Genomic DNA, 18204 nt, shown 5'->3' with positions numbered 1-18204 from the left:
TTTCCTCTCAGATGCATTATTTTTCTCTGCGAGGCCGTTTGTTTCCTTTGTACGTTGGAAGCTTTCAGACTTTAAATCTTCTTTTACTTACAGAGTAAAGACGAGAGACGGTGTCGTGTTTGTTCTGCTAAATTAAGTAACTGAGTTCAGACAATAATTAAGAGTGTTTCAGATTCACTCGTGATGCATTGTTGGCGAACGTAATCATCGGTGCTGCCAGCGCTCAGAGTGGAATCCATTAATGAAACACCTCCTCCCGGCCACCGCCAAACAAAACACTTCATTCCAAAATGAAACAGAGTCGAGATGGTTCTGATTGAGAGGTAAAATATGATGCGCAGTGTTCAGAATATCAACAACGCTGAAAATGTGTCTCTTAAAATTGTTTTATTGTGATATCTTCTGTTGTGAGCTCAGAAATGTGACTGCTGAACTGTCTGAACCACCGGCGGGTTTGAAAGGAAAGTCATCTTTCATAATTACACCATTTATCTGTAAAAAGATTAAATTAATAAAAAATGAGAAAGAACTGTTTAACAGTCCTTGAAAAACAAATCCTGTGTGACTCGCAGCTCTGTCCATGAAATTAACTGAATATAAGCTTAAAAATTGTGATATTTCATCAACATTCTACATATATTTTAAAAAAAATCTGCCTAAAACAAACCGTTTGCAGTAATCATATTCTGGGAAAAAAGAAAAAAATTGTGTTCTTTGTAATTAAAAAGCCACAAACCACTCAGCTGTGATCAACAGTCACATGACAAAAAGTCTGTGAATATTGGGCTGAACTGCAGGCTGTGTCTACTCCGAGCAGAGAGATGAGTACAGAAACAAATCAAAAATGCAAATCATGAAATATGTGTACCATGCAGAGGTTTTTCACTGCTAGCAACAGCTTTGTGCATTTGAGAAATGTTGGACGTACAGATTCAAGGTTTTTTTCAGTTTTTGTTAAAGGAATGATTAAAAAAAATCTGCTTTTTGAATGATTTATGGGGTGATAACTGTCATTTTTGAGTTCTCAATACTTTTAACCCTGGTTGTGCTGTTTTAATGGAGTTGCTGGACTTTATATCGCAGCAACGTTTAGTAAAACCATGACAGAAGCCAAACAAGACCCTCAAACCAATTCTGCTCCAACGAACAATCATTTGACAAAATTTTAGAAATTTTTAAAATAATTTATGCCATTCTAATTCCTTTTAGCCTTTGTTGTACCATTTTTAACCCTTTGCGCTTCAGTTACCTTCAGTGTCCCGTCGGCGGTACACCTACTAATTTGCAAAGGAATTTCAAGAATGTTCATCGGCTGCAAACGCGATTATACAAACACTATACGCCGATGGAAAGCTTAGATTCTCATGAATCCGCCGGTATAAACCACTTTCAGATGTGATTACCACAGCGGATAATATAAACACATTTGTCCGACAAAAAACGAATATCCATCCATCCGTTCTCTATACACGGCTTCAACGTACACAGCGCGACTCACATTTCCAGGTTCATTATTACACACAGATGAAAATATTCCACAAAAAACGGCCATAATCCAACCTTTTACATCCAGACGACACAAGCCAGTAAACTATTTTGTCCAAAACATGTCCTGAAGTCGGTATAAAATTCACGAATCGGTTGTTTTCAAGGAAATGCACCTCGCGATGCGCGTCCAATATTCCCTGTATTTCTCGTCATATTTTTTATTTACAAATAGAATATTAGCGATTTTTTGTACTGAAAATGGCTGGAATTGACTGCAGCTTAAAGGGTTAAAGGAGTTGCTGGACTCTATATAGTGGTAAAAATGAGTAAAACTGAAGCCAAAAAAGAATGAACTCTGCTGCAACCAACAGTCACGTGAAACATTTTGGTTGAGCTGCAGGCAGTGTTGCACATGTGGATTACATTTCTTTTTAAATTTGTGTTACAGTAACGATCAAAGAACATTTTTAAATGATTTATGGCATTTTAACTGCATCATTTTTCAGTTATCTATACTTTTAGTCATGGCTGTGCTGTTTTTAATGGAGTTGCAAGACTTTGCATTGCAGCAAAAATGAGTAAAACTGTACAAAGAGCAGGAAACACACCCAGAAACTGCTGGATTTCAGAAGGTTAACGCTTTTTAAGCCGCTGCAGCCTTCAGTAAAGTGTTTCTGCGGATGATTTTGGACAGAATTTAAGCTGTCGTCTGCAGAGTCCCAGGATGCCGTCGCTATAAACAGCAGAGAGAAGCCGAGTCTTCATTATCAGATCTGCGTTCCACAGTGACAGCTGATTTCACTGCGGCACCCTTCGGCTTTATTTCACATCCCACAACGGCCTCGGATCGGGCTGCCGCAGGGCTCGACCCGTCCAGGCCTCAGCGTTCTGTTCGACAGATCAAGGGAGCAGAGCGAGTGTTTACTACGACCTCCTCCAGGTGAGAGCCGGATACAAACACTCCTCGGGTAGATCTCTCCCTCAGGGCTGCCTTTTTGATTCCAACTTCTTCAACATGACTTCCTCGGGGAGACTTTTTTCTTTATTCTCTTCCCCTCCACAGGCACATAAAACCAGCCGGTGCCTCCGTCCACCTCAGCAGAGCAGCTATTTGTTTTAGCAGGAGAAGAATGTGTCCATTGTCTGCCGGCAGCCATCCTGAACTGACTGCTGTAAATGCGCCTTTTGTCCGCCGTCCGAGTGCAGACAGAACTTATCCAGCGCCGGGTGGCTGAGTCTGTGATGGGGTTTCAGGGCGAGGAGGAGGAGGAGGAGGAGGTGGGGGAGGATATTTAGTTTAGCAGACAGGTGCATTCGTCTTCCCCCGGTGCTGTGGGACAACGCTGGGCTTATCGGAGAACCTGAGGCTCCCCGTTGAACGGACTGAGTGATTAATGCAGCAGCAGACGGAGCTGCGGAGGCTAATCATCTCCTCCCGAGACCGAAGACGCTCCGATTTCATGTCATTTCCGCGGTTATCACAATTTTCTCCATTCTGCCTCGTGCTAGATTCTGAATACATCGCTTCCTTTTTTTGTTCAAACGTGCAGCATTTATCATCAGCCCTGTTTGAAAGACGTGTTGTCTGTGAAATATCAATGGAATGACATTTAGCAGAAAGAGCTGATGCCTTCTCAGTTCTCCAATGGTCCTCATTATGTGTGACTAAAGGTTCTGACAGCAAAATGAGCTAAATCTGAGCTTAAAATTGTGATATTTAAGCAAAATCACTTCATTCTACCTGTCTAATTTTATAATTTGTTAGAAAATAAGCCATTTACCTGAATGATATTTTGCAAAAAAAACACTAAAAAAGCCTGCATGCCTTTGTAAAAATTCAAGAAATATGTGCAAAGCAAAATCCAAGCAGCTGAAAATTATGATTTTTTTAAATCAAAATCCCTAAATTGCACCTTTGCTTTAACCAGGTTATGAAAAAACAAGAAGAATATGCGCACCTCTGAAAATCTCTAGAAATATCTTGCTGGACTGCAAAGCAAAAATCTGAAACAGGGCAGTTTTATCAGGAAAAATAACCAAATATGAGCTTAAAATATTAATACTTCATTAAAACCACTTTATTCTACCTGTCTCCTTTTAACATTTGCAAAAATAAATAGCTTCCTTGAAACAGATGATGTAAAAAAGCATAAAAATCTGTGCCTCTGTCTAAAAAAACATAAAAATTTGACAAAACCACAAAGCAACTAGAACTAGTCATCTATAAAATGCAGTTTCATTTGAAAAAGTAAACAAATTTAGGCTTAGGATCATGACATTTAATCCATATCACCTGTCTCATCAGAAGATGCAAAAATGACATAAAAATAAGTAAAAATAAAAAAAAAACAGGTGAAAATCACACAAGAAGATGCAAAAACATTACACAAAAATATGCAAAAAAAACAACAATAAAATAAATTTAAAAAACCCACCAAAGACACAAGAAAACGCACAAATGGCTTGAAAACATGTAAGACAAAAAAAACAAAAAAACGTCAAAAGCAGCAAAGACACAAGAAAATGCAAAAATGTCATCAAAATTTTAAAAGAACAAGAAAAAAAATCATGGGGACACAAAAAAAGTGCAAGAATAACATGAAAGACACAAAAAGATACCAAGAAATTACACATTATGAAAAAAACCCCCAAAACAAAAAAAAACACACAAGAAAATGCAAAAAATGTCATCGAAATGTAAAAAGAACAAGCAAAATCACACAATGACAGATGAAAAAAATACATGAACATGTGCAAGAAAAAAAATCCCACAATGATACAAAAAGCTGCAAAAATAACACAAAAATTCAAGACGAAAATGAAACAGAAGATACAAAAATGACAAAAATATGTGAAAATAAAAAAAAGGTGAAAATCACACAAAACGACACAAAAACCTTAAACGTATGCAAAAAAAACCCCACAAGACAAGAAAATGCACAAATGGTCTGAAAACATGTAAGAAAAAAAATAACGTCAAAAGCAGCAAAGACAAGAAAACGCAAAAATGTCATCAAAATTTAAAAACAAGAAAAAAAAAATCAGTGACACAAAAAGTGCAAGAATAACATGAAAGACACAAAAAGATACCAAGAAATTACACAAAATTATGCAAAAATACCCCAAAAACAAAAAACACACAAGAAAATGCAAAAAGTCAACAAAATGTAAAAAAACAAAAAACAAGCAAATTCATACAATGACACAAACAGATGAAAAAAATACATGAAAATGTGCAAAAATTACAAAATATGCAAAAAAAAAAAACATCCCCGAAAACAGCAAAGGCCCTGTGGAGGTATTAGCTTTATTTAGCGCTCTGGAGCAGCATCAAGGTTATGATTCGTAGATTTCACATTTCTGGTGTCTGCTTCACCTCATGCTGACTGAGCTTCTGTCGCTGTGGCGTCAAGAAATACGACTATAAAACTGTGTCCTTAACGCAGAAAGCTGGGCTCACATTCAGGTTATAATCTCCATCGTCTCCATTACTTCTTTGTTTCGGCAGCAAACGTACATTTTCGAGCACCTTGGCTGCCTGGAATTAGCAGCTTTGATCCTTTACTTAGCAGCAACATGCCCGTTGTCGTGTTGTGTGTGCGTGGAGACGCCGCTTTGATCCTGCTTTTACACCGTTCGCCGCTCTCGTTGCAAACTACCTGCACTCGTACGGTCGGCAAATGAAGCCCGAGCTCACACTTGAGGATGAGAGGCAGAGAATAAAGTGTGGACTCAGACATCTGGCCGCTGCTTTACGTTTCGAGGACGTGTGCGAGGAGGCGGATGAGACATAAACGCTCGCTGCACCAAGTGAAAAGTGCAGTTTGTTGGTTTTGTTCTGCCGCCCACCTCCCCGGGGTCGAGGGGTCGGCGCTGCTGCCCCGGCGCGAGACTGAGCATGCTCAGAGCGAGGCAGCATGGTAAACACTCGCCTCGCTAACACCCTCATGTATTTATATTAGCGGTGGAGGCAGCAGGGCAGGTCTCCGGTCACTGTTTCGTCTGCGTTTTTCCGCTTATGTTTCACCAGTGAAGCCGCTGGTGTCTGAGCCTCGAGGCTTCAGGTAAAAATAACCCGTGGCAACCCTCAGAAAATACATGCTGGTATTTAAAGCAATGATTTATTTTCGCACGTCGAGTCTCCTCATTAAAGAAATAAATAAAAGTTGTCATATTAGTAACAGCTTTTAGTGCAAGGCCTCACATTTTTCCTCACTGTGGTTCAGTTTTCTCTGCAATCTAAAGTCCTGCACCTCAATGGAAATAGAACAACCATGAAGAAGGAGAGAGAACTCAGACATGTGTATTCTGTGCAGATAATACAGCTAGAATGTCACCGAGAGACAAGAGGACAGGAAAAGATACAAATGTATGCAAAAACAGCAGACGAGAATCACACAAAGACACAATGACGAGCAAAATCGACTCAAAAAGATGCAAAAACAGCAATAAAAACAGCAAAAATAACGGGAAAGAAATGCACACAGAGACACAAGAAGATGAAAAAAATGAAAAAATACAAAAATCACACAAAAGATGCAAAAATAGGACTCAAAGATTCAAAAAATGACAAGGGATACAAAATAACATACTGACACAAAAGAGAGGCAAAAATAACATAAAAATGCAGGAATAACAGAAAAGTGACAAAGACACAAAAAGGTTAAATTACAATTACACAAAAGATGCAAAAATGACACAAAAACATGCAAAAATAACAGAAAAGATGCAAAATGCCAGATAAGAATGACACAAAAAGATGCAAAAATGCAAAAGACACAAGAAAGTTAAAAAATTTACACAAAAGATGCAAATAACAATGCAAAAAGATGCATAAATGACACAGAGACTGGCAAAAAAATAACACAAAAGATGCAAAATGCTAGACAAGAATGACACAAAAAGATGCAAAAATAACACAAAAATGCAAAAAGAAGAGATAAAAAACATCCAGAGACAAGAACATGAAAAAATGACACAAAAAATACAAAAATGACACAAAAGATGCAACAATAGCATACAAAAATGATACAAAGGATACAAAGTAACACACTGACACAAAAGAAAGGCCAAAATGACCCCAAAGCGCAAAAAGAAGAGATCAAAACCACCCAAAGAGACAAAAAGATGCATAAATGACACAAGTGCACACAGACACAAGTGGAAACAAAATCACACAAAACCACAAGAATAAGCTGGAATGCCACAGGAAGACAAGAAGATGCAAGAATGACACAAAAGATGCACAATGATAGATAAAAATGAAAAAACACGCAAAAAGATGTAAAAAAAATATGTAAAAATATGTAAAGATAACCAGCAAGAATCTCTTAAAGACACAAATGAGCAGGCAAAGGGACACAACCAGACGTGGAAAAAAACAAGATGCAAAATTACTACAAAAATATGTAAATAACCTTGAATGCCACATGGCAACACAAAAGAGATGTAAAAAATAACAGACAAAAATGACACAAAATGACAGTAATGAAAAAACAACATAAAGCAAGAATGACATCCAAAAAACACACAAAGGTTTAAAATATAACAAAAGATGATTAAATTACAAAAAAATAAGCAAAATAAACAAAAAAATTCAAAATACCAGACAAAAATGATACAAAAGATTCCAAAAAACAGACAAAAATGACACAAAAAGATGCAAAAAAAGGACAAAAATACAAAAATTACACAAATAGATGCAAAAATGTCTGTATAAGTATAAATATATGTCAATATATAGTCCTCCATCTCTATTACACTCCACAGAAAATCGTCAGGGCAAATACTTGTCTAATTTTTACATGTGAAATAAAGGGATTTTGATGCATTATTGCAATTTCATGCTCAGATCTGATGAAGCTTTCCAACTGAGTAGTTCAAGGACTGTAGGAAACTCTAAAATCTGACAATTATTTCTGCCTTTGTATGTTTTTAAACTGATCAATTGTGTCATTTTATTGATTTTTCTGCCTTTGAAACCTGTCAGTGGCTTTTGGTACTAAGTAAGTTAAAAGCAATTCTTCCTCAGAGACCACATGAAGCAAAAACAATCTTGTGTGAGATGAGTCACCTGTTCACATGACTCTTCTAATGCGATGCCGAGTTATTTCCGAACTAACTTAGGCTCTGCGTGGTTTTCGTTCAGGTTTTTCTTGTTCAGACTCACCGTGTTGAAGTTGGGGAAGAGGCTGAGGGGGGAGGACCCGTTGAGTCTGAAGGGCAGGAGGTGTTTGAGGTCGAGCTGAGGCTGCAGAGGTCGTCCTGGGACGGGGAGGGAGGCCAGCAGGGGGCTGCCCTGGGCGGACGTACCTGCAGAGATGGATGGCAGAAGTTAGGAGGCATCGGAAACGTTCAGGCCTCCAGCTGGTCAAGAGCGGCTCAGGAGGGAATGACTTTGATTTATTTGATACCAGAGGCAGCGTTGTGGCTCTGTGGAGCCACTTACAGGAGTGTGTTCAGGATGGAGTGTGTGTGGCCATGTGCCTGTACTTCCAAAGTTCACATAGAAAACTGTTCATATCCGACAGAAAATGTGCTAAAAAGCCACAGAATACTGTAAATAACCATGAAAGTAACAGAAAATATCTATGAAATGATAATAATAAAAAAGGGCTGTTTGAATACAGTCAACGTACAAATTTATACATTTTTCCTGTGATTTCCTCTCCTACTCCTGTACTTCCAAAATCCCCATAAAACAGTTAAAAATTTGCCAGAAAAATGTGTTAAAAAAACCACAGAATACTGTAAATAACCATGAAAATAACAGAAAATATCTGTAAAACATTAATAAAAATAATAAAACATGACTGTTTAATACAGTCAACAAAAAAATGTACCGTATATATTTTTTCTGTGATTTACTCTCTTAATCCAGTACTTTCAAAATCCCCATAAAAATAGCAAAAATCTGTCAAAAAAAACTTGTTTTAAAAAAATTAAATACAGTACTGTAAATAACCATGAAAATAACAGGAAATATATGATAAAAAAATTCCGAGAATTTTATAAAAATAATTGTTTTATTTTTTAAGCAGATTTCAGTACATTGAAACAGTGACTTACTGTTTCTCATCATCTGAATTTATTACTTTTTTGCATTTTTTATAATCAATCCACAAAATTCTGTACTATTTTTTATTTTCAGTACTGTAAAAAATGTGCTGTTTCATTAGTAAAAACTACAGATTTTTGACAGTTTGTTTTTGACAATCAACATGAAAATTGACGCTTTTTCTTTGCTGAATTTGACTCAATATCATCTGTGATTTAGCTAAACGTTGAAATTCTGAAAACAACATTAAATAGTTTTTAAAAGTGCAGTTTAAACTGTTATTTTTTTTTGTTTTTCTAATTATCTAGAACAACAGTGTTTTAAAAAGGTGTTTCTTCTTCTATGCAGACAATAGAAGCTGCCCGTGTGGGGGATGGGCAGCTCTACGTAATACCCCCCATCACCCCAATTGCCCCGTCTTATACCCCAAGGACGCACACCTGCCCCTAATGCACATGGACACACATAAACACATCATTTGATTACTGATTTATTGGCTGAGGAAAGGTGGCTGCATGGAGGGGAAGATGGGAGATATCGGATTTCAAATGGACCAGGGATGAAGAGATTTCTAATTTTCCGCCTGGCTGCGTTTCAGTGGACCGGTGAGCTCAGCGGTGTGCAGGCACTTATCCCAGCACCGGGATCAATCATCGGTGTCAGACGCGGGTCACCGTGGCCACCCCAAAGTCTGCCTATCAACGCCCCGCCGCTGTGATAACGCTCACAACAGGAAGAAAAAGCAATCGCTGTCCGCACAACGATACCAGCCTCGGAGAAAACACAAAAGCTCGGCAGTAAAACAGAACAATTTCAATACAGACACGTGAAAAACGACAAAAGAGTAGAAATAAAAGAACAGCATCAGTGTTATGTTCACTGTGTGAGCGTTAATTTTTTTTGTTAAATAAATTACTAGATTAGGTCAGTCTAATAGTTTGAAGGGAATTTAACCCTTATGCTGTCCTGTGCGTCAAATTGACCTGTTTTAAAGTCTGAAAATGTGGGGAAAATATATATATATATATATATATATATATATATATATATATATATATATATATATATATATATATTCACAGTGAAACTTCTGATGTCCACATTTTCAAAATTTTTAGGAATTTTTTTGAAAAATTTTTTGGCAGAAAAAAAGAAATGTTGAAAAAAAAGGTTTAAGAAAAATCCAGAATATTCTTAAAGAAAATATTAGCAGTTTTAATGATACATCTGTAATCACTTTAGATATTTTTAGGATTGTTTTTGGAAGATTTTTACTCATTTTCTGAAAATATTTACAAGAATTTTCCTGCCAAATTTGGGGAATTTAAAAAAAAAAAAACTTTTAAGGGAAACTTAAGGACTTTTTGGAATTTTCTGCCTGAAGGTTTTGCACATTTTCTGAAATTTGGGGGATTTTTTTTTTTTGCTGAATTTTTGGATTTTTTTTTCCCCGACAAGGAAACTTTTTTTTTTTGGTGCCTGTAAATGAAGACAACAGGAGGTTTAAAGGAGATCTGCTATGACTTCTGTTGTCGTAAATTTTAACTGTTTTCTTTATAAACACAATGTAGGCAATAAATAAGTGATTGCCTTAAAATACAAATTGATCCCAGCTTATCTTAAACAACCGACTTCGGGCCCGAGGTCATTAAGCATTTCATAAGTCTTTGTTATGGTGCCCCTGTAACTAATCAATATTGTAAAATAAATTATTAAAAGAATTAACTGAATCATTTCATTCCGTGTGATGTAAGGCCAGAGTCCTGTCATTAATTTACACTCGCTGTCACACAGGCATAATAAATTTGAATTGTTTTCTTAATAAACGCAGCATTAGCAATCGAAAATCAATTCATCTAAAATACAAATTGATCTCAGCTTCTCTTAAACACAAGTTCTGAAGTGCTACATATGCCGCTTTAAATAGTCGGCAGCATTTTGAATCAATAACTCAGACAAGAGGGGTAGTTCAAGCTGTTAAGCATAGAGCATTGTGGGACTTTAGCTAGTAAAGGGGCACCATGACAAAGACTTCTATGACGCTTAATTGTTAAAGACCAAAATTAAGTGTTTAAGGAAAAAATACGTATAATATGAGCACAGGACACATATCCACTGTGCTAATGCTATGTTAGTTTTGCCTTGGTGAAATGACATTTCTATGGAAGGTTGCTTTTCCATCCTACTTGCACATGTAGCAAACTGTTTTACCTCTACGTCACAGCAGCCTGAGACTGAAGTTCCAGAACATTTCTTCCACAAGACTCTCTCGAACAAAGCTCTTGTTCTTCCACAAACTCCTCACTAATGAGCTCTTTCTGTTTCACAGCATTTTCTCACCACTGTATCCACCACAGTCATTACTTCTGCAAACACTGTTCAAATGCTCTGCTGGACTGAAATCAAATGGGAAGTCTTGCATGAGCAGCATCGCACAGAACAATTCAGACGAGTCAGAATGACGTCTGAGATATTCTGACTCGTCCAAACTGAACTGTAGACAGTCCAGCTGTTCAGTGTAACACTGAAATCTGTATTAAATCTTTTAAAAGCTTGTTATAAACCTGCTATAATCCAACATCTCACTCGAGTTTTTTCCCTTGTTACAAAAAAGGCAAACTCCTTTTTCACAGCGGCTTTGAACATAAATTCCTAGAAAGACGGATCTGGATGAAACGAGCTCCACTTTCAGCTTTCTTAAAAGACTCCAACATGCCTGAGCTGCCATCACACCCAGCAACACAACAGACGCTGTCAAAATAAAGAGCAGCAGTCGCTCTGCAAATTTTTTCTCTTGTATAGTTGTGACTTTTTTTTCCCCTTCCTCTTTCTCACGATCGCTCACAAGGTTGATGACGACAAAGCTGCTGCTCGGCGTTTTGTGTGATTTGCAGAGCAGAGTGATAAATGGGGAATCTGTCAGTAGCCTGATGGCTTTTATTGTCTGGCAGGATTTGGCAGCTGTGACGCAGGATGTGTGGTTGGTTTGTTGGATGAAGTTGCGAGGCACCCAGCACATGCTCTTCAGGCCTGATTCTGATATGGTGGGTCAGTCTAACACCTGGAAAGCAGCAGAGGTACAGAATGGACAAAAATTGGAGTTGATACATAATTTTGGCCTGTTAGTCAGTCCTGGTTTGTCTTAAAAACATGAGCTCTGGTCGGAGGTCATTACGCATCACATACATCTCCGTCATGGTGCCCCTTTGCTAGCTAAACCCCCAGAATGGTTGCCTCCTCTGGTTGCTACAGCACTAAATATTAAGAACAATCACACTACAGCTTATCTACAGTGCTTAAAGTGTGTATTATCTTGGAAAATGGTAGCAGTTAACAACAACAACAAAAAAACTCTGGATCTGTAACATATATCCAGTCAAGCTATGACATGGTAAAACAGCTCGCCCAAAGTTTTGTTGTTCAGTTAGGTCCAAGCACCAAAATAGCTAAATTCAGAAAAATGATGCACTTTTCTGTCAGGTTTTGGCACTCATGGCACAGGATGTGTGGTTGACTGGTTGAAGTTCTGAAACTCCAGGATGGACGTAATTTGACTCGATATTGCTGCTTTCACCAACAAATGTTTAATTTTAGCCTGGTACATGCATGACTAAAAACATGGGCTTTGACTGCAGGTCATTACACATCACATACATCTTTGTCATGGTGCCCCTTTACTAGCTAAACCCCCACAATGCTGGTCTCCTCTGGTCTCTACGGTATCAAACAGTAAGAAGCTCCACCTGGTGTAGCAACCAGGTACTACAGCTCATTTACAGTACTTAAAATTACAGAAAATGGAAATCAACAAAAAACGTCCTTAACCCTTACCAGGCCATGTTTCTGGAGAAGTACATATACTGGAACCACCTAATCCATAAAAATATCAATCAAGTCCTGCGAGGTCGCATTGTCGTAGACGTTCGCCATATTGAATTTCGGCCGGTATGCGGCCCCGATAAGAGCTTCGTTTATTAACTTATTTTGAACTGGTTTGTGTAATTATTTGTTTTTATGTGAACATGTATTTTATTGTTCTTTTGTGAACTTTTCTGTTATTTTATGATGTTATATAGCCTGACTTTTATATTTAAAGGCCCATCTAGGGACAAGAGTTGGAAACTAGCATTTGCTATAAACTCTCTGTGCACCACATCAGATTCATGCTGAGTAATGGAACTATGTTAAACTGCATCGTCCCTATCAAATAAATAAATTCAGTTCAATTCAATTCAATTGCGGCTTCGTTATAACGGCTCATACAGTTTTATCGTTTGAAATAAGCAAATTTGGGGCCAATGTTTATATATTACCAAACATACGGGTGTGTGCATATTTTATGTCAATTAGCAATCATAAACAAGTCACACGTGTTGAGCCGAGAATGTTCGGTTTTGGCTGTGTGTACGAGGAAGCGTGAACCGAGTATACTTGGTCCCAGCTCTTTAAGGGTTAAAGTGTAAAATTGCTATTCGACTTAAGTTTTGTTGCCCAGTTAGGTTTAGCCACCAAAATGGTTAAATTTAGAAAGAAAAATATCAAATTTTGTTTGATACTTACAGCAATGACTACATTTTAGAAGCTTGGTTAAGTTTGGGCACCAAAAGGATTAGTTTACATTTATCGGCACCTTTTGGCTAAAATCCAACTGTTTCACTACATGTTTACTGAGGTTGCTCTCAAGGATGACAACGACAAAGCTATTGTTACACGGCGTTTTGTGTGATAGATGGAGGATCTGTCAGTAGTCTGAAGGCTTTTATTTTCTGGCACGATGCAGCAGCCGTGACGCAGGATGTGTGTTGCTGGTCGGTCGAAGCTCTGAAGCTCCCAGCATATGCTTCTCAGCCCTGATTCTGCTATGTGTGGGCCGGTTTGACACCGGACGGACGCAGCCCGGAGACACGTGGGCAGCAGACAACGCGCACATTCACAGAGGAAAAAGAAAAAGCCAGGAGAAGCTTGTGTTGGCAGGGCTATCAGAGGAAAAAGCTGGGCTTGCAGGGAGGCCAGTTATCAGCTGATAGTGCTTCCCCACCTCTCTGTGACTCCCCAGGCAGCTTATTAAATCAGGGCCTGGCTGTTTGCCTCTTTGGATGATAACGCTGCCACGGAAGCCTGAATCCAAGCGAACCAATGAAGGAGTGTGTGTTTCTGTGTGTGTGCGCGTTTGGCTCGCAAATACGAGTATCACACACACACAAGCGCGTACAAACAAAACTGCCTACGCACCTCTGAAAACAAATAGCTCCCGGGGCGAAGGGAAGTCAATATAAATGCACAACGCACACACTCACAAAATCAAACAAGGTATAATTCTGCACTTGGCACATGTTGTGTATGATTTTAGTGCAATTTGAAGCAACTTCATGCACATTTTGCTGTGTTGTCATTTGTGATAGCAGGATTTTTTTGCTGGAGTCATTAAATATTTTCTGTCTGTCAATATCGAGTCCCAATCCAATACTGTTTTTCAGGATACAGACTTCAAGCACAAAAAAAGTTATTAAAATCAATCCAATGTACACTCTGTGAAAAATGAAGTTTTTCAACTGTCATTTTTAAAAAAAACATTTTACAGATTTTCCTTTTGGTTTTGGTTAAATTACAGATAAAAACAGTTTAAATCCCAGAAAACAAGATGTTAACTATAAAAAAAAAAAAAAAACCCAAACTGTAAATAACGGAAAACATCTGCATTTAAAAAACATCAGTTTTATTTACAATATTTGACTCATTTTTCTGCGCTACAATCTACAAAAATATACAATTATTTTAAAGACAATTGCTCCTGTTTGAAAGAAGAACTATGTTAAAAAATATTGAAAATTATGATTGTTTTCTGAAATGTGATCTTACCGATTTTCACAGATAATATCTAGTAAAATCACATTTTTTTGTTGTTTAACTGATCTAGCAGTACCCATGGACTGCTATTAATGCTATAAAACAATACATTACTTTACTAACCCAAAAACAATGGTTTTGTGTTGCTGTATCTTTGTGAACTGGACTAACATTTTCTATTGATTGATTTATTGTCTAACTATTAATTTTTCTCCAAAAACCAAAAGAACCATTTAATTTGATTTAACTTTAATTTGACAACTAAATGTCATTTTCTCATGCAGCCCAGCACAAAATATAAACAAATGTTTTAATACTGCTCTGCAAAACTCCACCTTGACGAAAATCAATAAAAATGCACTAGTTACTTACGAAGATGACCGAGTACTTAAATCGGCAAAAGTCCATAAAAATGAATACATAAAATTTGATCTTTTAAATCCCTTGACGTTAAGTTAGCAACAGTTTGCCTTTATATTAAACAAAGTGGCACATATTTTTCTGATTATTGCATACTTTTTCAGTGCAACATTAGTCAATGACTAATAAGCTTTGGTCGGAGGTCATGAAGTGTCAGAAATATTTGTCATGGTGCCCTTTTATGAGCTGATCCCCAACTTAGTGGCATTTGCACACAAAGGATATTTTTTCTTTACAACGTATATTTTCTCTGGTAGTATTTTAGAATTGCATTAGGTATTGTTTGTTAGCTACACTAGTAGGAGCAGTAGGGTGTTTAGTCGTTTTCTTTTTGTTCATATTAGCAAATAGGAACACTGTTGTGTTTTGATTTTTTTTTTTTTGTCAAACTGATCCAGCAGCACCTACAGATCGTGTTCGTCTTTGCCTCTTTTGTCCGTTAATTATGCTACTAAACAATAAAACCAAAACCACCAACTGGTTTTATGTGGTGTCTGTTAACTATAACAGCAATATCAACATGGGGTGAGTGTTTACTGTGCTTCATTTGTACAATCAGTTTCAGAAACACAAGAAAATTACTCAGAATTTGCATCCCTGACATTCCGCCACAAACTGTGACATAAACAAAGGATCGGTCAGCAGTTAAAACGGCTACTCTTTGTTGTGTTTGTTGTGGTTCGTGAGCAGGATTATGAAGCTCTTTGTTTCATTTCGTGTCAGTTCCCGCTGATTTGATGCGCTGTGATGTGTGTTTCTGCACATATGTGTTGTGTGCACATATGTTCCCTCTGACCGGAGTTATGTCTGCATCACGGCTTAGACTTATTCACGCCCCACTTGCGGTTCGGGGTCCAGACAACCACTGGCAGCCGAGGCAAAGGCCTGAAACCAAATGTCCAGCCTCTTCCTCTGCCTCTCCCAGATGACTCTGCTCACAGATCTGACTGTCTGTGCCAGTCCTTCCCCAGGCAGACCTCCTCCTCCTCCAACCATCGTGACTCACTGGGCTTCGTTACACAACAGCCGCCGTCACACTGCATCTCCTCCGACGGAATTCAAACACCAACTTTTCAATTATTTCCTACAAGCTCATCTGAGAAAATAATGGATTCCGATGTACACAAGCAAACACGCTGAGCCTGCCCTGCTCGTTGCTGTGCGGAATTAGGCGTTCAAGCCTTAAGTCCTCCTACTGTAATTCTCTTGTCATCACTCCAGTGCTCCCTTAGGTTTCTGACAAATTGCCTTTTCTCACATCTAAATACCTCCGGTCCGCCCCCACACTACCAATATTCCTGCTGCTGCTCAGCACCGCAGGAAGGAGAAAAAGCAAAGGAGAGAAAACTGCTTTTCTATTTGTGGCCCGGTGTAATTATGTGGGATAGTTTGCTGGCACAGCAGGGTCTCGGTAGTTGGGTGACTGGATCTCCACCTCCTTTTTCCTCCTGTCTCTTGTCGTCGAGCCTCCAAAGGCAGACTGTCAGTTCATTTGGGATGCTAAAAAGCCATAATAGGTCGGATGAACAAAAGATTTCCAGATTAAACCTCAAAGAGCAGGGTTGACGCTGATCAAAATGGGTATTGTAGCCAGCAAAAGCCTGATCTTTTGGTGATATCAGCTGTCCCGCAGATGTTGAAAAGGGAAATCTCATTAGCATGGACAGTCAATGGTAAATTAGTTGATGACAACTTGATTAGGCTGTTTTCGTCGACAAACCCCTAATTTTGGCCTGTTACATATGTGACTGGGATACTGAGAAGAATGTTAGATGATCCTGGATTGTCTTAGATACACGAACTCTTGTCGGAGGTCATTAAGTGCCGCCTAAGCCTTTGTCATGGTGCACCTTTAAATAATTATCAGCTCAGTTGATTACACAACTTTAGCGCTGTGGGTATTTATCCTGTGCTGATATTTCTACTGTTGTCCATGAACAAAATATGTTGGCTTTTAATGACAAAGCCGAAGTCTTTGTCATGATGCACCTTTAAATAATCAATAGTTTTGTTGATAGCACAACTTTAGCACAGTAGAAATTTACCTTGTGCTCATATTACCCTTTTCTGTCCACAAAGACAATTCTCAATTTAACCATTAAGTGTCACAGAAGTCTTAGTCATAATGTCCCTGAACACAACTTTAAAACGGTGTCTGTTTTCGTCCACAAATTCATAATTTTGCCCCTCAACTATAAAGCGTCACATGAGTCTTTGTCATGGTGCCCCCTTTTAAAAACTGGTAGCTTTAGCTGGTAACACAACTTTGGCTCAGCAGAAATCTGTCCTGTGGTGATATTTCCATTTTCATCCCCAAATACATAACTTTTAAACATCAAGCATCTCTGTCATGATGCACCTTTACAAACGAAATTCCCCATAATGCTCTGTTTGCCAACATGACACTGCTCACCTCTGATCGCTGCAGTAATAAACAGTTAGCACTTTTGAAATTTGCCAGCTTCAAGTTTCTGTTTGTAAATATGGCAGTTAAGTGCATAAAACTAGTAGTTGGAACAGTTTAATTTTATGAACAATCAAATATTGTAAACTTGCGTTTGTGCTCATTCAGCAAGTGCTAATTAAAAATACTGGAAAAATAATAGATTGATTGCAATCTAGACCTGAGGTGGTGGTTCTGGGATTTTAGTGAGCAAAGGAGTACCACTTCTACGACGTCAAGTTAAAATAGTATTAAATTAGATAGCATTTTCAAATACCATTTGAATATTTATTGGCATTTTTTGTGACTTTTCTTTTTACATTTCCATGTGACAACAGAATGGGACTCTGTCTGCTGACACTACATTCTACATGACTCAGATCGGCGGTTAAAAAAAACAAAACAAAAAACACTTGACACCTCTGAGCTGCACAATATATGACTGACAGACTGTCCTCAACCTGCCTGGATGACGTTTTGTTTACTTGCATAACTGAGCGAGCAGCATTTACTCTGGCCCTGCATGGTTTGTTGTTCTCAAACTGCAGTCTGGCAAAAACTTTCTTTGTCCTCATTCACAGCCCGCAGAGACCGAAAACACAAGGACACTGTACCGCTGTGGACCCCCAAGGACCCTCATGACTTTGGCTATAAAGAGAAGTGAAGTAAAGAAAGAGAAAAACCAAACTACAAGACCACTCCTGCTGGTAAGTCATTTAACAGCCACAACAGAGATGTAAGACTCGCAGAAAGAACGACTTTTATTATGCAGCTTCCTATAGAGCCCGGCAGAAAAGGAAACACGATGAAATCCTTTGTGCAAGAGCATTTTAAAAAGAATACACCAGAGATGCAGCTGCCTTTGTCTGCTTTATTTTTTTTTCTTTGTAGAGACAAGTGATTGTGGATCGCTGGAGTCATTTCTTTCTATGATTTCTGCAGAATTTAA

The 18204-nt window shown here is 38.2% G+C and overlaps 1 protein-coding gene across 2 annotated transcripts in view; it reads right to left on the bottom strand.

Annotated features, from left to right (window-relative positions):
• znf385c (zinc finger protein 385C) overlaps positions 1–18204 on the bottom strand; it is a 213671-nt gene that overhangs the window by 36399 nt on the left and 159068 nt on the right. For both annotated transcript variants that reach the window (XM_022207387.2, XM_022207389.2), the window contains one exon: positions 7658–7800. In XM_022207387.2, the coding sequence (XP_022063079.1) occupies positions 7658–7800 (143 nt within the window). The remainder of the gene's footprint in view (positions 1–7657; positions 7801–18204) is intronic.

Source organism: Acanthochromis polyacanthus, chromosome 21 (genome assembly GCF_021347895.1).
Source record: "Acanthochromis polyacanthus isolate Apoly-LR-REF ecotype Palm Island chromosome 21, KAUST_Apoly_ChrSc, whole genome shotgun sequence".
Classification (NCBI taxonomy): domain Eukaryota; kingdom Metazoa; phylum Chordata; class Actinopteri; family Pomacentridae; genus Acanthochromis; species Acanthochromis polyacanthus.
Note: the sequence above shows the minus strand (reverse complement) of the source record. Positions and strands in the feature narration are given on the sequence as shown.